General features: G+C 55.9%; 1 protein-coding gene across 4 annotated transcripts in view; it reads left to right on the top strand.

Annotated features, from left to right (window-relative positions):
- The window catches only part of Rxra (retinoid X receptor alpha), a 190,613-nt gene that overhangs the window by 148,815 nt on the left and 20,635 nt on the right, over positions 1–21,163 (top strand). For all 4 annotated transcript variants that reach the window (XM_076569141.1, XM_076569139.1, XM_006993107.4 and 1 more), the window contains exons 2-4: positions 16,110–16,375; positions 19,829–19,979; positions 20,574–20,753. In XM_076569141.1, the coding sequence (XP_076425256.1) occupies positions 16,166–16,375; positions 19,829–19,979; positions 20,574–20,753 (541 nt within the window). In that variant the 5' untranslated portion in view covers positions 16,110–16,165. The remainder of the gene's footprint in view (positions 1–16,109; positions 16,376–19,828; positions 19,980–20,573; positions 20,754–21,163) is intronic.

Here is a 21,163-nt window from a genome sequence, read left to right as displayed (position 1 = left end):
CAATGGGGTGGGGTTGTCGTGTAGAGCGTGTATGGGATGTGTTCAGAGCTTAGCGTGGAACCATACTGAGGCTGGAGGCAAGTCTGTGAGCTTTGAGAGGCAGCCGTGCAGTTCTGGGCCCCACTCGCTCTGAGGCCGAGGTTGAGCCTTGGTGACACTGAGCATTGCCATCCATGGCTGCTAATATGGCACGACCAGCTCAGTTTCCTGAAGTTTGGTGGGCACAGATGGCCAGGATGACCCTGTAAAGGGCCTCCCCACCTCATCCCTACTCTGTCTTAGGGGTACAGGTCTTTTTTACCTGCCAGACCCAAGGCAGGAGGATCCAGGGGTTCATAAATGTCCACTAGGCACAGCCGAGGTGGCAGGGCTCGCCTCTTGGCCAGGGTGGGATAAGGGTCAGACAGGCTGGCTATGGTAGTCCCTCCAGACAGGTCTGTTGGCTGTGGCTGATCTAGATATAATCCTGTCTTGAACCAAATTAACAGGGGTCTGGCTAGCATACAGAAGGACAGTAGCCTGGGTCTGTCTGTCTGGGGTGTTGTGTCATTATGAAAATAACACAAAACCCAAGCCAAATAAAAGCACAAAAATACGCTGTGTTTTCTCTGACTTAGAGCTAAGATCTCAGGAACCCTCTATTGCAAAGTACAGCCCCTGGGTTCCTGATCCAGGTAGCTAGGTCAGGGACCTGGGAGTCACTTGCAATGCAGGATGGAGCAGGCTGGGGCGGGGGGCTGTCATGTAAGCAGTTCAGTGCATTCCAGAGTGTGGGCCTTTATGTGGTGAGGCCAGGAGGGGGAGAGCTGCTGTAACCCTGTAGCAGGTGAGGTTCTCAGATGGTATTAGCTTAGTGGCCATTTGGGGGTATTGAGTGATGAGGGAGGGCAGGACTTGCCTCTGGCCATCAGACCAAGCAGAAGGGAACCCTCTTGCATCCCAATGTCACAGGTGGTTGTGGCCACTGGGGGTTTCCACATGCTCAGGCTAGCCAGCCCCTCCTCCACCCCCAAACCCCAACAGAAGAGTTTTCAGATGGCTGTGTGAACGGAAGACTTCCAGTGCCCCTCTGGCCTTGATGGCATCTTAGTAGTCTGTCTGTTCCCAGTGCTGCTGTGGTGGACATGGTGTGTGTGCCAGCAGCAAGTGCTAGCCACTCAGAGCTGCCCCTGGTAGCTGGACTCTGTATTGCAGACCCTATTGCTTGAGCAGGACTGCCTAGTGTGACAAAGCCTTAGGGGATGGCAGGGTGGAAGACTGTGCTGTGTCCCCATGCCCAGCTCCCATTACTGGGCCTGAGTTTGGCCCTTGACTGGAAAGCCACAGAAGGCGCCCTGTACCCTGAAGGATGAGCCCTTGTGTAGGTAGGAGGCGGTTGGAAGTGCAGAAGCCTCTTTACTTGCCATTCTTCTTGAAGTACCTCCCTCCCCCACCAGCAGAGGCAGCACCCTCATGGCACTTCCACGGGCATGGCTGCTCTGGCCTGGTCTCCCCAGCTGTTGGTCCTGCTGTGTTCTCACACCAGTTCTCAGCACTAGTGGCTCCCGGCCTCTGGGCCTAGCCTTGCATCTGCTCTGTGGAACTTTCCCAGGACTTGAAAGCCTGGCTTGCTATTGAGTGTGCTGCATGCTGGGGAACGGAGGCAGAGTGTAACGTGAGGGTATGGGCAAGGTGCAGGTGTTTCTCCCCCAGGGCCCAGGCTAGGATGAGGCTAGGCATACTGTCAGATCATGGAACATACTTGAATGCCAGCTGGCTCTGGCTTCTGTTGTCTCACCAGCATGCAGATGGGGAGCAGGCCCAGCCAGGTAACCTGATCTGCCGCAAGTCAGGCACCTGGCTGGACGTGGAGGTGGATTTGAACTCAGGTCAGAGCAGCTGGGCCCTGGTCAGGTGGGGGTCTGTTTGCACCCCGTACTGTCTGTTTTAGATTGAGGAAATGAGGCTGGTTCCCAGTGTTCTTCCAAGAAGCCCTTGGTTTCGGCCATTGGGAGCTGCCTGTGGTCGCAGGTGTCTGGCTGAGGGTGGAGGGCAGGGCGGGCCCTGGGAAAGGGGAACTGGGCTGCAGGGCCAGTGCCAGCCCCACTTGTTCCTGGGAGCCCAGCTGCCTCCAGAGGCACTCCCTGCTTGCTGCCTTTGCCTCCTAGGCTCCTGCTCACTGACCAAGCTGCATCGCCTGAGGCTGTGGGATCCCGAGCCACCTGGCCGGGGACCGATGGGGCCACCACCATGGTGGGACCTGTCACCTGCCCTCACCATGAGGCTGCGCCTTCTTGCCTCTCTCTCAGGAGGGGGCCTGGCCTGGCGGGCAGGGGACCACAGGTGGCTGGCAGGTGAGGGTGGGGTTTGGTGTGGTATAGAAGATCTTGTTGTAGGGTGTAGGAGTTGTGCCCAGGGAGAGGGCCTGGGGACCACAGGGGAAGGGAGTCTGTCTGGGTTCAGGGGGCTGGGTACAGACCTTTTCATGGCATATACCTGTATGATGTCTGGTTATGCCAGTCCATCATGGCTGGGCCCATCCGGGCTGCTCAGCTCAGCCCACAATGAGCAAATGAGGCTTGCCCCAAGAGTTCCATGTCCCACATAGCTGGGCCTCACCTGGGTATTGGGAACAGAAGATCTCTTCCCCAGGAATTTTAGACAAAAGGAACAGGCTTTAGACTCTCGCTAAATCAGGGTTGTTGTTTTCCTTATCTTGAGGCTATAGGCGGGACCTCCCTCTCCTGCATCTGCCTCCTTCCCATTTTACAGGTAAAAAGACTGAGGACAGGAGAGCAGTGGGGGTTTGTCTTGCTGGAGGAATGTGGAGGACTGGCCCTCTCTTCCTGGGCCTGGCATTGAGATACCCTTGATGGGCGGCGGAGCTCTGGCCTGCCTGATGCTGTGATGTGTGGTGTGATGTGTGATGTGTGATGCTGTGATGTGTGATTGGCCTCAGCCCTAGCTAACCTGGATCTCTGTCCTGGCTGCCCGTGGCTGCCACTTGAGGTAGCGGGAGTGGGGCTATCATGAGTCTTCAGAGTTGCCGTCTCGGTGGCAGGCTGACTGGCTTTGGTCTTTCCTCTTTCCAGTAGCAATGGCACCCTTTGTGTAGTGTGCCTGGACTGCAGTAGTGTTCACAGGTCTTCAGAGATATCCTGCGGACTCTCTCTTCTGCCCATATTTGAGGGGAAACTGAGGCTCAGGGAGGTGAAGTCACTTTTCCAATGCCAGTAGGAGGCTCAGTCCGTGTTCACTGGACCATGTTGTCTTTCTGGGCTTTTGCAGTCTCCTTTGTGGTTTTGTAGTGTGTAGTTGAGACAGCCCAGGAACACGGTGTGGGCTACGTGCAGAGACCAGCCCAGTCCCCTTGGATTCCTGTGTCAACTGAGCTGGCCTGCTGGACATCTGAGTTTCAGTCTTCCTCACTTCCTGCTGCCTTTCTTTTTAAAGCTCTCTTTTAATTTTATGTGTAGGAGTGTTTGCCCTAAAGCATGTAAGTATTCCACATGCATGCCCAGTGCCTGCAGAGGCCCGAAGAGGGCATCGGATCCCCTGAAACTGGATTTGTAGCTGGTTATGTATGCCTTGTGAGTGCTGGGAACCAAATGTGGGTTTCCACATGCATGCAGGTGCCCACAGAGGCCAGAAGAAGGCACGGGATCCCCTGGAGCTAAAGCTACAGGTAATTGTGAGCCACCCTGATGTGGATGCTGGGAACCGAACCCTGGTCCTCTACAGGACAGTGAACACTTTAACTGCTAGCTTTCTCTCCAGCCCTGTGTGTATTTCTGGCTTGTTCTTACCTCTTGTCAGTTGTCTTCTAGGAAGGTGACCAGTGTGGCGCGTTAACACTGTGTGTGGGGGAGTCAATAGGCTCTGAGCCAGGGCCTCTTAATTAGGCCCAGTGTGTGCAGTCTCTCAGAGTCTGGCATTCTTGACTCACTTGTTCTCCTGTTTCTGGGTAGGGGAGGGGGTTGGGCGTGTCACCCCTGGCCCAGTGAGATGACACTTCATTGTCCTCTGTCACATTCAAGTGATGCTGAGGGCTTCCTGGGGGTGGGTGGGCTGTGATCTTCCCACATGTGGGTTTGGGGGTGATGAGTGGCCTTGAAGCCTTAGAAGGCAGTTTCCAGGACCCTTTTCCTTCTTTCCAGGTGCTAAAATGGTGTTTCCTATTCTGCCCAAGTGGGGCCTGGTGGTGCCTCTTTTGGCTCCTAGGCTGTAACTGTGGCCTCCCTCCCCATTTCATAAAACTGGGTTTTCCTCATCGAGCTCAGCCCTCAGAAGACACTTGGTCACGCAGGTGTCTTGGCCTGTCCCGTCCTTGAGTGCCACGTTGGTACCCTGGTCCCCTCCCTTTCCCTCTGGTAATCTTACTGCATGGTACCCATGCTTCGGGGTAGAAATGCCATTTCTTCCGGTGCCCCTCCCCTGACACTGGCTGCAGCCTCAGCCACCCAAGGGTCACTTGGGGAGCAGACCAGGAAGGGGGTTAGGCAGGGCCAGCAGAGATGAGGCAGACTCAGGCCCCCTTCCTCAGAGGGGCCAAGGCTTTGGTGTTGGGGTTTGTGGAGCATCGTGGGTGGCTCTGGTGGCAGCAGAGTAGACCATGGCCATCCTGCCTAGTAACTAGTGGAGGGCCAGTAGTGGATAAGGTATGCTGAGCCGGTCGGGCTTAGCCTAGCTAGGGCTGGATCTGCCGTGTGGCCATCACTGGCTCTCACCTGTACAGAAGGGATAGAAAGCTGTCCTAGGTGCCACCTGGATGGAGGTTTTGGTCCTCAGAGTGCTGAGTGGCTGTCATTCATTCCATCCGGTCCCTGAGGCCCTTCTGTGCTGGTGGCTGACTGCACACCCCTCTCAGGTTCGGGGGCATGGGCTACAGCACACAATGCTGCCCCCTTTCTCTCTCTCTCTCTAAATAATTTATTAATTTTTATTTTATGTGCATTGGTATTTTGCCTGAATATATGTCTGAGGGTATGAGAACCCCTGGAACTGGAGTTACAGTTTTGAGCCACCTGGGTACTGGGAATTGAACTTAGGTCCTCTGGAAGAGCAGCCAGTGCTCTTAACCACTGAGCCATCTCTCCAGTCTGCTGCCTGTCTCTTATTCTTCTGGAGCCACTGCAGCCCTGGTAGGTGCCAGTTGGCAAGGTTGGGATACGAGGCTGGTGAGGGTCCCTTTTCTCAGCTTTAGGGAGTTTGTGAGTGATGACTGGGTGGGAGATCCTGTCCCCACACTTGCCTGTTGTCACCTAGACACCAATCCCTCCCACTTGCTGGGGGGGGGGGCTGAGGAGTGAGTATAGACGGCCTGACCACACAGCCTGTGCGTAGAGATCCACTGTGTTAACATTAACATTCTTGATAGGGTTCAGCCTTATGGGCATTATAGGCCCCAGACATGGGATCTCGGCAGCTAGGGAGGTTTCTGGGGCTTAGCCTGGGACCCCAGGCTGTGAGTGGCATATCTCCCATTGAGGTAGCCCTGTCATCCTGTGGATGAACATGGTAAGGGGGTCTCTGGGTTTCCGTGAGCTATAGTGCAGGCTCTGTCCATGTGGAGTGAGAGACAGGGAGGTTAGTCTGGCTGTGGGTGGTGATTGAGAAGTTCCGTTCCCACCCTGTCTCACAGATGAAATCCTGTCCTGTTGGCAGAGACTCCAGCAGCCAGGCCCCTATATTTGTTGGGTCCTTGCATTGTATGCTCTGGTTAGTCACGAGGGCATGGGCAAGCCCCTGTCAAGGGGAAGATAAATGTGCTGGTGTGGTGTGCTGAGGAGTCACAAGGGCATGGGTGAGCCCCTGCTGAGGGGAGGATGCATGTGCTGATGTGGGCTGGGGCCTCTGGAGAGGCTTCGGGGAGCTTGACTTCCGACCCTGTGCCCAACAGATGCGCCACCCTCCAGACTCAGCCCTGTTTCTGTCTATCATGTGGCCGTGGACAGCCACCCACTACACTACATCATACCTATGTCTGGAAAATAGTGATGCTCAATGGGCGTGTGAGGATCTGGGGGTGCCCCCAGAGAGGCACTCGTTGCCTGGGAGTATCCCCTCTGCCCTGACCATTCCAGAGTCCCCGGTGTCCCTGTCCCATGGAGCCCACTTCACTCCATGGTAGGTGGGTGGGACCTGGGTGGGTATGGACCAGGTCCCCTCCAAGTGTGATTTAAAACCAGTCAGGAATGTAAATGAAGATGAGGGCTGTGGGGGAGGACAGGAAGCCCAGCTGGGGTTCCGTGGGTTCCACGACAGAGCTGCGGGCAGGTGGGTGATGGGACCTCTGAGCCACCAGGGGCGACGTGGCTCAAATTGAAACAATCATTTCTCTTCCTGTTAAATAGAAACTGCCTTCGAGAGTCTGCCGCCTCAGGGCCCCCTCGCCCCCGCCACTGTGGGGCGGTTGGGGTTTTTCTGGAAGTCTCCCTGCTCTCCTCCCACCTACCCTTTTCTGGAGTCTGGGCAGGCACCCCAGAATATTGGGGGCAGACAGACAAACAAACAGTTCCAGGGGGCAGCCTGGAGGGGAGGCTTCGGTGTCCAGAAAGAAGGCCCTGCCTGGTCTTAGAGAGGCAAGCATCCTTCCAGGCTCCCAGGTTGGCATGTCACCCTCTACCTCCCCAGCCCAGGACGTCATGATTGGGATTTCAGGGCCTAAGCCGAGGGTAGTTTCTGTGGGGCTGAGTTGTCAGGAAACGGAATGCAGGCTGGCTGGCAGCCCCTGCTCTGGGCTTGGGAAGCCCCTGTCCTCCCAGAGCTGAGGCCTTGCCACAGGACAGGGCGGCAGGTCCTTCCTGGCGTGATGTTTCCACTAACCCACATGGCACCGTGCCAGCCTAGAGAGGCTGCCGGACGGGGACCCAAGCTGCCCGTGACTGTCATCACATGTGTCTCCATCACTCTGCAGTCTGTTTCTCAAGTGTTGACAGTCACCTGCCCTGTGTGACTGTGAAGGGATTTCTGTTATCAGTGTCTTGGGTAGTACAGGGTGGGGAGGGCATCACACAGCTGTCAGCCTCTGCCGCCAGCTCCTCAGGGGCCCTGTCCCTCTGGTCACACCCTTCTGTGGCTTTTCTCTCACTGGAGCGGCCTGGGACGAGTGGGTGTGATTCCCGCCCTTTGCCTGTTGCTGCCCCTGGCAGCACCTCTCGGGCTGCAGGAGAGGAGGTTTGTTTGGCTCTCTGGCTGCAGGCTGGGATAGACGGCCCGCTGTGCTCAGGGATGGGCTGGCCCTTCGTGGGTCCCTTGTTAGGGCTTGGAAGCCAATTCACAGGATGGTCTGGGGCCCTGGAGCTGCACGTTACCTGTCTCGGTGTTCTCCAGACTTTCAGCCCTTGCTGGGGCAATCAGGCCACCTGACTATTGCCCCACAGCCATCTCTGGAGTAGAGGAAGAAGGGTACTTTTCGGGACAATTAGGTGTCTCAGCTATCTGAAAGGAGGACTCAAGTTCCAGTCTGGGGTCCTGGTCCTGGCTAATGGACTCAGGACATTCTATAGTTACCCTGTGTGATGATAGTTAATGTGGCCTATATTCTGGGGACAAGTGTCCATTAAGGCTTCTCTCCTCAGTAGGTGAGAGGACAGTACCCATGGCAGGAGCCTGGTGCCAGACAAAGCAGCCTGGGATGGTACTCTTCACCCATAGCTAATGCCAGGGCTTGGTAGCAGCTCACCCCAGGCCTCTAAGGACAAGCCCACCTGAAGGCCCTCACTAGAAACCACTTCTACAAGTGCTCATTTAGCTTTTCCAGAGAAACTGTCTTGCCATCAACTGAGCCACCTTGGACTCACAAGAGGAGGTAACAGCAAAGGAGCCAGAAATTGGGGCTGTCTGTGTACAGTGCTCTGGCAGGAGGTGTGGGCAGCAGGCACTAGTTAGTACCTGATGAGCCTGAGGCTTGAGCAGCTAGGAGTCTTCTCTCTGCTGCCCCCTAGTTGTACTCAGGCGAAGGGAAAGTGTCATGCAGCCAGAGGCTGGAGGGAGTCCAGCCAGACTCATCCAGCAAACTGGTCTGAGTGTACCCTCCTTCCACCTCCCCACTATTCCATGGAGGGAGACTTAGAGCACGTCTCTAAGTCACGAAGAGTTTGGGAATGGAGACAGACCTGGTGGTTTGGGCCCGACTTCCCTGGGTGATGTGCACCTCAGCAACTGGGCATCCCTAGACAGTGACCACCATCGTTGGCCCAGGGGGTGATGATACTGACTGGCAGGAATCGGGGCAGAGGTGGGAAGCCTTGTGCAACAGCCCTGTGGTCGTGGGCTTCAGGAAGAGTTGGCATGGAGGGTAACCTCCTGTCGACACCTTGGCCCTCATGTCTGCGTGTCCTGGTGTCTTCACCTCTCAACACTTAACTGAATGCTGCCTGGCACAGGCACAGGCTGGACATTGGAGGGGTGGCTCCTCCTTACCACCTTGTCTTTCTGGCTGTGCTTCCCACTTCCCTTCCTGTCACCACCAGGTCTAACCATAGTACCACCCAGGGCTGTATGGGAAGTAGCTGTTAGTCTAGGCACTATTTCCTATTCCTCCTGTGCCCCTCCCTGGCCAGCCCCAAACTTGCTGGGTGTGGTCATGAGAACCCAAAGTATTGTTATCTTTGCCACTTGCAGAATTCATCAACCCCTCTGGGCTCTAGCCTACATCTGTACAATGGAATAGAGCAAGGTGTAAAGCAAGATGTCCCGTCAGGTGATCGTGATGATAATGATGCTGATGGTGTAGTGATGATTATATTGGTGGTGGTGGTGGTGGTGGTGGTGGTGGTGGTGGTGATGGTAATGATGATTATTTGGTGTTGATGGTGATGGTGATGATGATGATGATGATGATGATGATGATGGAAGTGTTGGTGGTAATGGTGATGATGATGATGATGATGATGATGACAATATTGATGATGATGGCAGTTGATAGTGATGATGGTGGTGTTGGTGTTGATAATGGTGATGATGATGGTGGTGGTGGTGAAGTTGTTAATGATGGTGGTGATTGTGATATTGATGGTGATGATATTGTTGGTGATACTGATATTGATTGTAATGGTGGCGGTGATGATGGTGATGACAGTGTTGATGTTGAAGGTGATGATGATTGATGCCAACATTGATCATGGTGATTGCAGTATTGATGTTGATGGTGGTGGTGATGATGTTGATTATATTAATGCTGATGAACTGATAGTAATGATGGTGGTGATGGTAATTTTGATGATGGTGATGATACTGAGGTGGCAATCATTGGTGCATCTTGAGGCCTTCACAGCCATCCTCCATGAGCTTTAGTGGATATTGTTTCCCATGCTTGCACCCTTTAGGCCTTGGTGATCCTATCTCTGTGAAGACCATTGCAGTGGTACACTGTACCCTAGGGGTTAAGAGTTTGGTCAGGACAGTGGGATCTTGGGTTGATATACCTGATTGAAGTTCAGAGAAGGTCAAGGGAGGGGACAACCCTTCCTTGAAGTCCTTGTAGAGGCTCTTGTTAAGTCCCCTGTAGATCTGGCTTGTAGATCCTGTCTTTGCCTTTGTGTCTATTCCTGATGACAGGCTGTACAGCCAATCTTCTCCACATGCCTCCCTTAGGGACAGAGGCCTTGAATAATAAATACCCCAGGCCTTCACCTTCTCTTCCTACCTTCTTACTACCCCGTGTTCTGAGCTAGTTCACTGGGGAAGCTGCAGTCTCCGCCATCAAGGCCTCCTGGGCAGGGAGAATAGGAGGTGGTGGAAGGTGAGGTCAAGAGGAAGAGCTCAGTGTGTGACAACTCCTAAGACAAGAGGCTTTAATGCTAGTGACCATAGAGGTGGGTTTGACGCTCAGAGTCTCGGAGGCCCTCTGGGTCAGGTGAATTTAGAGGTTGGAGTGGGGCTCACAGGAGTAGTGTAGCCAATACCACAAACTGGTCCGGCTCTCCTGAGCTTGTTATAGGCTCTCGGGGAATCATCCATCTCTTCTGAGCACAGCCTTCTGTGTCCTTCCTACCCACTCCATCCTTACGTCTTTGCTCGTGGCCTGGTGCTTAGCTGCAGGGACAAATATCCCAAGTCTCTTGGGATCATGGCTAGCCTTCCCTCTGCGCCTCTTATGGGCTGAGGAAGGTTAGATAGGGCAGGGTCAAGAAGTTAGCTTTGGACTGGTCAACCCTTCTCTGTGGGACACGTAGGGATAAAGCCCAGATGGTGCCCTGGGTTTGCAGCCTATGGTCACTTCCTGTGGTTACCCATGGGTGGGAGGGGTGAAGGAGGTACATGTCTGGTTCACTGTGCCTTTGTTCGCCCTTCGCTGCTGCTTCTCTCGGGGTTTGGTGGGCCGGGGCCATTGCAGGCTCAGAACAGGGGTCCGCTGCATTCTGGCCCCTGTGGGCTGACAGACATTCTTGGTCTAGGTCTATGAAAACTACTGCGTCACTCCTGACCAGTTGAGTTCTCTACTTGAGAGGCCCCTGTGGTGACCTGTCTTTGCTGGGTCCTCTGGGATCTCGGAGTATGGCTGTAGTCAGTCTCACTTTTTCTGACCACCCAGGAGGGTCTAGCCAGCCTGGGCCTTCCTCATAGGAGGCTGAGATATTGGCTGGGGCTTTTGAGAGAAGGGCAGGGTGACCCCAGAACAGGACCTTAGAGCAATAAGCTGGTGCTCTGAGAGGAGACAGTGAATGAGCCAAACTCACAGCTGGAGGTGACCACCGAGGAGTCCTTCCTCAGGGAGCGGGAGTCAGGCTTGTGGTAGAGCTGGGTAAACAGGGCTGCTGGGTTCTCTCTGGGCTGGCACAGAAGCCTCAGCCCATTTTACTGAGAAAGGAACTGAGACTCAACAATATTGAGGGGGTCCCTGTGGCCTCAAGTGGGGGCCCTTTCTCACCATGGTCAGCATTGGCCAGTGGGACATTTATCTTCCTGTCCTACCAGTGCCTGAAGCCGTCCCCTCCCACCCGTTGGGGCCTGTGGCTGCCTTCCTCCTCCCTCCTGCCCTGACCACCCTTGGCCTGCCTCAAACCCTGGCGCCATGGTCCCTGCCACATTCCCATTGCTGTCCTCCAGGGCCACCACTTCTCCCTCCCAGGGCTTCAAGGGAAGTAGTACTTCCGGAAGGTGGAGGCTGGAGGTGGGCAGCCCAGGAAGCTCTGAGGACCCATGAGCCACCCACTGCAAAGTTTCAGTTCCGGGGGGGTGTCCCCAGGCGGAGGAGATAAGGGCACCGTGCTTAGAACGTGTCAGCCGTCCTGGTGCTAGTTCACTGTGTAGCTGCATGCTGGCTGCATGCTGGCTGCCCCCTCAGGCCCCTCCTTGGTGGCCCCAGAGTATCCATTTCCCGTGTGCTCTCCTTGGGACCCATCTGTCCTCCCTTCCCGGCTCTAGATGGAGCAACCACATGGTCCACTTCTGTTTACCCAGACACATGGCCTGCTTAGATCCTGCTGTGCCAAAGGGCTGTGGATGATTGAGTTCCCCTCTCCAGGAGCTGGGGTTCCCTGGCTATTTTGGGGCTGGGGGCGTAGGACTCACCCCACCCCAGCTGCAGTGAGCTGGCATTTCCTGCACCCTGCCTGCCAATCAGGGGCTGGTGAGGGGTTCCCTGGCTTCCTGCTGTGGGGTCATCCTGCAGACACTGTATGGTATAGGAACTCTGGTGGGAATGGTACTCCTCGCTTGCATATGACCTCACTAGTGCCCGGCGTCTTGGAGTCACCAGAGCTGTTGCCAGGCATTCAGTATTTCAGTTTTATCAATGTCACTCAGCCTCTCACACCTGCCCTCTGAGGTCTAGGGAACTGCCCTCGGTTCTGGGCTGGGGATAGTCAGTCCATCTCCGCTCTGTGTTGGTTTGCTGTTTGAACCTCCAAGCATTCATACTGTGGTCAATTTTGTACCAGGGGAGTGCTCTGTGCTCCCTCTTCCACAGCCCCTTCCTGGATTGCAGTGCCAGCTGCCCGGGATGTGTGTGAGATGATGGCATCCCCCCTGCACAGATAGCCTGTCTACTCGCCTGTCCTTGAGGCACATGTGGGCCCCTGGGCTGCACTCCTTCCCCAGGGTCGGTCCCTGCCTGTGTTCGTAGTAGTCCTGCAGAGGTATCTTGGGATGTGGGGTTATGTATGGGATCCTTGTGCCTCAGAATCTGAGGTTTTGGGGTTCTGTGATTCAGTTTCCTCTCAGTCATTCACCTTCCTAAGGCTTCTCTGTGACTTCTTGGGCAGGGAGTACTGTGTGTCCTGTAATCCCCAGGTCTGAAGTGGACACATTGCAGCCCTAGACCTCATCCCACAAGCCCTGATGCTGGAGGGGTGTGGAGATTTTCCTAAGCAGTGGAGTCGGCTGGTGCTAACATCCCTGCAAGTCCAAAGGGAGGTTGTCGGAATTGTGCCTTATGGGGGCCATGGCTAAACAGGGTGGTGTCCGCTAAAGTGCCAGACAAGGCAGAGCACGCACATAGCACACCCGAACATATATACACATACATGGCATATGTGCACATGGCGTGGACACATACAAGGATGAGCGGGCGTTTCTTGCTCATTCTCTTCCTGGTTAGAAAGTTTCTCCCTCCAGAAGGATCCAGAAAACACACCCAGCCCATTGTCACCCAGGCTCCGGGAAGGTGTCTGCAGTGGACATTCTTTGTAAACAGGAAGGCCTGGGGTGGGGGCCTGGGGCAGTGGGGACCTGCCAAGGTAGGCATTGCTCTGGTGGCGCCCCCACCCCCCCGACCCCACTGGAGCTCTAGGGACTTAGGTCTGCTTGGAGCAGCTACAGGACAGGACGCTTGGCCCGGGACCATCAGGCTGCAGGCTGGGGAAGGGCCGGGGGAGGGGTGCCTAAGGGAACCTTCACACAGGGACAGCCACATTCCCAGACTGGAGACTTGGCTCTTGCTCGTGCTTGTCTCCTCGTCTTCCTGAAGTCTACCCATATGCCACCTTGGCCGGTTTTCTCCTCCATTGGTGTGGCTCCCCTCTTTGGCAATTTCCAACTTGAGCCAGGTGGTACCTTGGAGGGCCAGAGGAGCTTCGGGGTACAGCCTGCCTCCCTCCTCCCTCCCTCCTTCCTTCACTCTCGTGTTCCTCCTGAAGCTTTCTCCTGCTGCCCCCACAACAAAACCCACAGCCAGAGGAGCAGCTCAGGCTGCGGCGTTTTACAGAGACCTGGTTCTGGTTGCAGCCTGGGCCTCCCACCCCAGCTGTTCCCTGTGGCTGCGAGGATCCCTCCTTGGCTCCCCTGGACAGAAACACTCTCATGTGAATATGGCCAGTTTTTCCTGGTGTCTGGGGACAACCGCTCACAAGAGCCGCCCTCAGAGTAGTGTGACAAGCTGCCCCAGACCTCATCACTCCTGTTGCCCAAGGCCTCCCCATGAACAGGGGGTGCAAAGAGTCTTGAGGAGTCTGAGGGATTTCCCTTCTGGTCACGCACTCATCTTGTTCTCAAAGGCCAGAAAAAGCGGGCCTTCCCTAGTCCAGCCCAGCTCCCCCTGGGTACCCTCAGCATTATCCGGTCTTCTCTGGGATGTCTGCAGAAAGTCGCTGTGCTCAAAGTCAGCAAGATGGAGCTCTCAGATGGGCTAAAAGGGGATCCAATGAGAGCTTGGCCTGGTGGTATGCAGGGTCTCACAGTCCAGGGACCTCAGAAGACAGAACAGGCAGGGAAGGGGAGAGCTGGCCCAGCTTTCCTCATCTGGAGGAGGGGCAGGAGAGGCCGGGCTGTGATGGGCCAGCCCAGTGGCCTCCAGGTATCCCAGCGGTGTGGAAATGGTCATGGTGGCCTGGCCTAGGGGCAGCTGCAGATTGTAGTACGTTTACCTTTGGGCAGTTCTTATCCACAGACCTTTTTAGATTCTTCTTCTGTCATAGGTAGGAGGTGGTGGCTTTTCTGACAGGGTCACAAGGATTCAATTGACGTCAAAGGAACAAAGGCATTCCAGGCTCGTGTAAGCAATTAGATTTTGTATTTGTTCCTTTTAGACACATTCTCCTGCCTGGCTGCCCTGCCTCCCTTCCCCGTGGAGCTCCTTCCCATTCCATATGGAGTTGAATGGCCTATAGAGCTGGTCCATAGTTCCTATTTTGTCAGTAGATGCTACTGCTTCCTGGTTCTGGGATTAGGTTTTTTTCCTTTATTTTTATTTTATGTATGCTGGGTGTTTTACCTCTCTCTCTCTCTCTCTCTCTCTCTCTCTCTCTCTCTCTCTCTCTCTCTCTCTCTCTGTGTATGTGTGTGTGTACACGTGTGTACTATGTGCATGCAGTTCCCATGGAGGCCAGTAGAAGGCATCAGATTCCCTGGAACTGGAGTTACAGACAGTTGCAAGCCGCCATGTGGGTGCTGGGAACCAAACTCTTGTTCTCTAGAAGAGCAGCAAGTGCTCTTAACCACTGAGCCATCTCTTCAGCCTTTTGTTTTTGAGACAGGGTCTCACTTTGTAGATCAGGCTGGTCTTGAACTCACAGAGGTCCTCCTGCCTATGCCTCCCTAGTGCTGGGATTAAAGACATATTACCACCCTACACAGCTAGTTCTGGATTTCTTTTTTTTTTTTTTTTTTTTTTTTTTTTTTTTTTTTTTTGGTTTTTCGAGGCAGGGTTTCTCTGTGTAGCTTTGCGCCTTTCCTGGAGCTCACTTGGTAGCCCAGGCTGGCCTCGAACTCACAGAGATCCGCCTGGCTCTGCCTCCCTAGTGCTGGGATTAAAGGCGTGCGCCACCAACGCCCGGCTAGTTCTGGATTTCTTAAATTTGCTTTTTCTTTTTTCTTTTTTTGGTGTTCAACAAGCTGGTTTGTTCCTACTTTTGTGAATGACAAGGGTTTCTGGCTGGTCATTTGCTGATGGAATTGGTCCCTTTTGTCAGTTGGGGTAGTCATGGTAGCCAGATTGCCTCCCCATAGTGAACCTGGTCACAGTGGGGCCTCCTTACTCCATCCTCCTCTTGAGAGGAAGCAGGGAAGAAGTCCCTGGAGTCTTTGGGATGGATATAGGTTAGGCTTCTCTCTGAAGGGCTGGTCCTGCTGGCAAGGCCTCTGTACCACTCCGGGCTTGGAATTGGCATTGGTACAGCTACTGGGATCACCCTGTACTGTGCTAGTCATCAGGTTCAGAATGGGAGCATGGGCTTTGGCCAGAATCAAGTCTGGTCTAAGAGTCATATCCAGAGTGCCAGTGTTGTCTTAAGACTGGTGTCCTCCAGTGTCAGCTTGGCTCACATGCCATGACATGGCCAGGATGAGTGAGGTTCAGAATGGCGAGGTCTTTCCAGGGTGCCGAGGAGTGCAACCAGTCTGAGTCCCTACCTGGGATGTGCTAGGCACTCACTTCACATGTCCGTAGTTCTTGACATATTAGAAAAGCAAGTGCCGCGGCAGTGAGGTGGCAGGGAAGGTCGGGACTGTTCTACAAATGAGAGGGAGAGAGGGAAGGGAGGGAGGGAGGGAGGGAAGGGAGGGTGTGTGTGGGGCTTTCTCAGAGCATCCGCCTTGGAGGGGCAGGCAGCTCCCAACATGGCATGCATCTCTGCCCTGTGCAGGCTCTTCACTGCCTTCTCCATGGCCTGCCAGGTCTGTGGGCAATAGATTGGACACCTGGGAACCTCCCCAGCCTCTTGAGTCGGGGAGGCCTGATTAAGATTTTTCACATGTTTGAAACTCTGCATGAAAGGTTGGCATGTGGGAGGTCCCAGACCCAGCCCTGCTCTGTGGGTTGCCAGTCTCATGCTTGGCACACCCCCAGACCCTCCACAAGGCCACCTGGAAGCTCCTCGCCCACATGGGAAGTGCCAGTGCCTTCCCTTCCTCTGGAGTCTGGGCTGCCCTGCTGTGGTACCCACAAGTCCAGGTCATATGGCCTAGAGGGTAGGGTCACATACAGACGTCAGAGCTTTCAGCCTGCAGTGCTGGGCCCGGTTCTGCATCGGTAGCCGTGAGAACCCCAGAGAGTGTAAGATAGATAGCAATGGATAGGTACCTACTGGGGCCTCCAAAGATGGTCTAACTCTTGCAGTATGGCAGAGAAGTCCTGGCACCCTGGCTTGACCCTGAGCACAAGGGGTTGCCTGTGGCTTGAGCGAGTGGGAGTAGTTGCCAGGTCCTAGAGACTGCTCTGACCCTCCTTCTTGCCAATTCTTGTCTTGCAGACTTCTCCACCCAGGTGAACTCTTCATCCCTCAGCTCTCCAACGGGTCGAGGCTCCATGGCTGCACCCTCGCTGCACCCCTCGCTGGGCCCAGGAATTGGCTCTCCCCTGGGCTCCCCTGGGCAGCTGCACTCGCCGATCAGCACCCTGAGCTCTCCCATCAATGGCATGGGTCCACCCTTCTCTGTCATCAGCTCCCCTATGGGCCCGCACTCCATGTCGGTACCCACCACCCCCACACTGGGCTTCGGGACTGGTAGCCCCCAGGTGAGTGCTGGGCTGAGCTTCGGGGGAGATGGGACAGCAAGTGGGAACTTTATCTGTTGGCTGTGAACCTGTGGGTCAGAGCTGTCATTTTGACTTTTCTGTATGAAAGGGGACTGCAGAGCAAGCCTCAGAGCATCATCAGGCTGGTGGTGAGGGGCCCAAGACTCACTCTGTCTGATCCAACTGGCCTCTCTAGCTCTGTCAATTGAAATTTCTTACAGTTGGTCTTCATCTCCCCCTGGATCCTGTCCCCACAATTGTGGAACTCTGGGGTACCTGCTTTCTCAGGCTTAGGCCCATCTTCCAGGGATCCCTGAGGCCTCATAGGTCCCTCTACCCAGGCCATTTAGGCTCAGTGTCTCTGGGCCTATGGGAAAGCACATCCTGGCCCAGGGATGCCGATTCTTGGGTGCCCCAGAGGCCCCTGGTGGCAGCCTATGGCTGGGCTCTGGCTTTCAGCGGCTCTGTGGATGTTGGCTATCCGCAAGGCTTGACTTCCTTTTCTGAGGGCCTAGTGGGGCCCTCATCCTGCTGTGGGTACCCTGGGGTCCTTGTTCAGCCTCTTCTTCCCAAGGCCATGAATACCCGTTGGATAGAGCTCTGCTCTGTTTCTACCGGGATTTTTGTCTCGGGTGTATGTACAGCTGTGCATCTGGAGAGCCTGCTCTTGGGATTCCTTCAGCCTCTCCTGAAACAGGTCAGGGATCTCTTTTCTGCTCCGAGTGCCTCGGTTTGGGTTTTATCTCCCCTCATAGCTTTGGTGTGCTACCTCACAGTACCATACCTGGGACTCCTCCCTAGAACCACAGGGCTCACGGCACCCATCTGCCACTTAAGTTCCCACAGCCTTGTGCCTTAAACCATGCCGTCTCCTGTGCGCCCTTCCTGGTGCTGGGTATGCTGGAGACCACTGCCTGACCAGGTAGCCTGTTGGGACTGGCCTGAGCCTCTTAAGCCTCTGCGCCAGACAATCTGGCTGGTTTTTCTAGGCTGATCCTATCTAAGCCTCTTTGCCCCAGACTATGTGTGTGTATGTACATGTGCACCCTCCCACACACACCTCTGTGTGTAGAAGAGCTGGGGTTCCTGTTCATGGACAGTCTGTTATCCTGCTTCCCACTCCTCACCTTGCTTTCCAGAAGCAGGCAGAAGGCCTGAGGTGCTGCTGGTGTGAAGCAGGCCCGACCACCCAGCTACCTCCCCTGGTCTGGCCCTGTTATTTTTTTTTTATCATAGCTTCTCTATACCCTTGCTAACTCCGGCTGTCACGGTCAGAGAGGGTAGATGAAGAACTGATCTCTGCAGTTCCCTGGCTCCAGTGTTGGCATCTCTTGGCTCTTAGCTCCATGAGGTGCCTTCCTGGGTCTGGATATAGCTAAATCAGGCCATGGCCACCTGGTGCCCAAGCCGTCCATGTGTCTCATTTGGTCTTGGGGTTCAGGTAGGACAGGGCCCAAGGGGATGTTCCCTACCGCTTCCCAAGCCTGCCTATCTGGCCATGCTGGCCTCCCTGGGTGATTCACAACTGGGAAGCACTTCTGAGCGCCCCAATGCAGAGCTGGTAAGGCATTGAGGCCTCTGATCCTCCTGGTGTACGGGAGGACGGCCCATGTGGGGGCCACAGTGACTTTGTAAGCAGGATGTTTCATGATGCCTGCAGCCAGCTGCATGGTGAATAAAGCTGTGGGGAGCATACAGAGCCTGAGATGGAGGCCCAAGGTCTGCTCCGGGTAGTCCATCTAAGGGGGGCTAGTTGAGGGCTCGCCTGGACAGGATGAGGTCGGGGTGGAAGAGAGGATGCCTGGGAGGTAGGCAGGGACACAGGTGGGGCACCAATTTGGCAGAACTGAAATAAATGCCAAGGATATGAAAGGGGAAATGGGATGGCCCCGCCCAGGGAGGCTGTGGGCTCCAGCAGAGGGCTGCCCAGTCCTGGGTCTCTTGAGAGGTGGGTAGGGAGCACAGAAGTCCCGGTGTGTGGGGGCTATGGTCCATGGAGGAGGTTGAGGAAGGGGAGAATCCATCAGCTCAGATCTGGGAAGGGCAAAAAAGCCATAGGATTCCAGGCTGGTGGAGCCCTGAGGATCCTTGTGGGTGTCTGTGGACCTGTGGTGAGGTTGGGTGCTAGAGCCCAGCCTTTGCTCTGCCGTGACATCAGGGCGTCCCCGGACTCTGAGCTGTGTATGCTGCCCAGAGCTCAGACCTCCAGGACCCCCAGGGTTAGGCTTCCTCTATAGTGAGCAGGGCGGAGGGTGTATGCAGTCTTGCCAGCAAAATCCAGTGGTGTCTCCCCCCTACCCCAGAATTCCCACATAGGGCCTTCAGCCAGTTAGCATGTGAAGCGCTCTCTTCTGCAGCGAGATGTCCTGCCTGCCACCAAGGACTCCCGCGTCCTGACAACCCCTGGCACACTCAGGGTTCAGTGTGGACCTCCAGGCTTCCCAGCAGCCACCTAAAGCTGGCCAGAGTGAGGCATCCTTGCAGAGCCGTACTGCCTGTCTCACAGCCCTGGCCGGCGAGGGCTGCAGAATCATTCTGAGTGCTAGGCCCCCCATAGAAAGCTGCTGGCTGGTGCCTCTGCGCTGCTCCTGTCCCGTGAGAAAGAGGGGGATGGGGCCGGAGGCCCTGAGGAAGGAGGTGAGGTTCCCCTTGCAGGGGGCAGCAGAGGCTATGCAAGGGCAGTGCAGCTGTACAGCTGGCTTTTTGCCTTCGTCAGGGCTTTTCAGAAGTGGGGGGACTGCCCAGCTGGGCTCTGGCGCCCTGGCAGATAGGCAGGCAGAGGGAAGCGCCTCTGGGCCCTGTGCTTACTGCAGAGCCGGGCTGGAGGCTGCGGAACCAAAACTGCTGTGTCATTGCGACGCTGCAGCTGTTGCCTGGGTGACAGGGTGAGTTTCCCACGCTTGCCCCTGGCGGCCAGCGGGCGGGCGGGGAGAGGCAGGGGGTGTGCCGAGGCCAAGATGGCTGTAGTGGCCCTATGGCTCCATGTCTGGAATGTCCACTTGCTCTCCTCTCTTGTCCTGCCCCAGATTCCACTGCCATGCAGGGTGGTGGGGATATATGTGTGGCTCTGGAGGGGCCCAGTCCGGTCTCCTCCCTGAGCCTGGGGGGCGGGGGAGCCCAGAGCACCTGCGCTCTCACGTGTCCAGGGCCCCTGGCAGGTGCTAAGTGACAGTGGTGGCTCCTAGGTGGGCGGTGGAGTGTAAGTGGCCTCCGGTGTGGTATTGAGAGACATGAGCTCCCCGGCTGGCTATGTGAGGTCTCTGGTACCCTGCAGTGGCCTGGGCTTGCCGGGAGGGGTACTCTAAGGGCTGTGCTAAGGAGGGTGGTCCTGCCGTCCCTTAGCCATGTGGCCTGAGTGAGGCTGTGTAGAGGGGAGTTGTAGGGAGCCCAGCACTCATTAATGCCCGTCACCAGCCCTGCAAGGCTGATCTATCCTGACTCGTCCTCTTGCAGCTCAGCTCACCCATGAACCCCGTGAGCAGCAGTGAGGACATCAAGCCCCCGCTGGGCCTCAATGGCGTCCTCAAGGTTCCTGCCCATCCCTCAGGAAATATGGCATCCTTCACCAAGCACATCTGTGCTATCTGTGGGGACCGCTCCTCAGGTAGGACTGCCTGGTGGGCAGGGGCACGATACCTAGACAAAGCTCACGGGGCCTCTCTAGCTTTTTCCACTGGGCTGGGTGCAGGGAGCCGGGAGCCCAGGGGTGCTTCCTGTGCCCTGTAGAGGAAGGGGTGGGCTGAGAGCTCCAGGCAGGGGCCTCGCTTTGTCCTCAGGTAAGGTGGACACCAGGGTGGGAAGGGTGGCTTGGAGGCATACCAAGAGAAGATGCAGGCATGCATGGCTGAGGTGCAGTGAGAACTAGCTTCCTCTCTGGGCTAAGCCTGTAAGCCCCCCCCCCACACTGCATTGTGCTACTGAACCCCAGGAGCCTGAGAGCCAAGAACAGTGCCCATCCTCTTCCAGGGTACAGCAGCAGCAGTGTTGGTGATGCTGGTCCTCTGGGGTGGTGACCCATAGCCCCGGCAGATAGACAGACGGTGGAGCTGGTCTCTGATGAGCAGGGAGGACCAGGCAGGGTCCAGCCTGAGCCCACACAGGGGTTCTGAAACCTGAAGGCAGAGCCCTGGCCTGCAGCACGACATGGGTGAGGGGCCTGTCCATCCAGCTCACCCACCCCTCTGTCCACACCCTACAGGCAAGCACTATGGGGTATACAGCTGTGAGGGCTGCAAGGGCTTCTTCAAGAGGACAGTCCGCAAAGACCTGACCTACACCTGCCGAGACAACAAGGACTGCCTGATCGACAAGAGGCAGAGAAACCGGTGTCAGTACTGCCGCTACCAGAAGTGCCTGGCCATGGGCATGAAGCGGGAAGGTAGGCCTCGGGTGCCGACCTCCTGCCCCACACGCCCTTCTCATCAGACCCAGGAGACCTCCATCGCCCCCTTCCCCAGCGCTTTCGGCGTGGAGGGATCTGAGCAGAGTCCAGGCCTGAATCTTGCAGTTTGCCAGACTCGGTATAGCCTGGCGGATGCCTTTGTATGCCTTCAGTGATGGTTCTTCTCCCTCCCTTCAGTGCTCAGCGCAGCCCCTGGCCTGTGCTGTTCAGACTGCTGTCCTTATGGCTTGCCTGTTGAGGGACTGCCTTCGTGCCAGCCCCTCCCCCAACCAGGTTCTCACCGAGGGCTTGCTGTGTGGCTAGGCCTTGGGGTTTTACAATAGACAAGACCCCAAGGACAAGAGCCGAGCAAACAGTCCCCTCTTGAGGTATGGCAGGGCTGAGCC

The sequence above is a fragment of the Peromyscus maniculatus genome, chromosome 4 (assembly GCF_049852395.1).
Source record: "Peromyscus maniculatus bairdii isolate BWxNUB_F1_BW_parent chromosome 4, HU_Pman_BW_mat_3.1, whole genome shotgun sequence".
Taxonomy (NCBI): Eukaryota; Metazoa; Chordata; class Mammalia; order Rodentia; family Cricetidae; genus Peromyscus; species Peromyscus maniculatus.
This window is presented reverse-complemented; position numbering and strand designations above follow the sequence as displayed.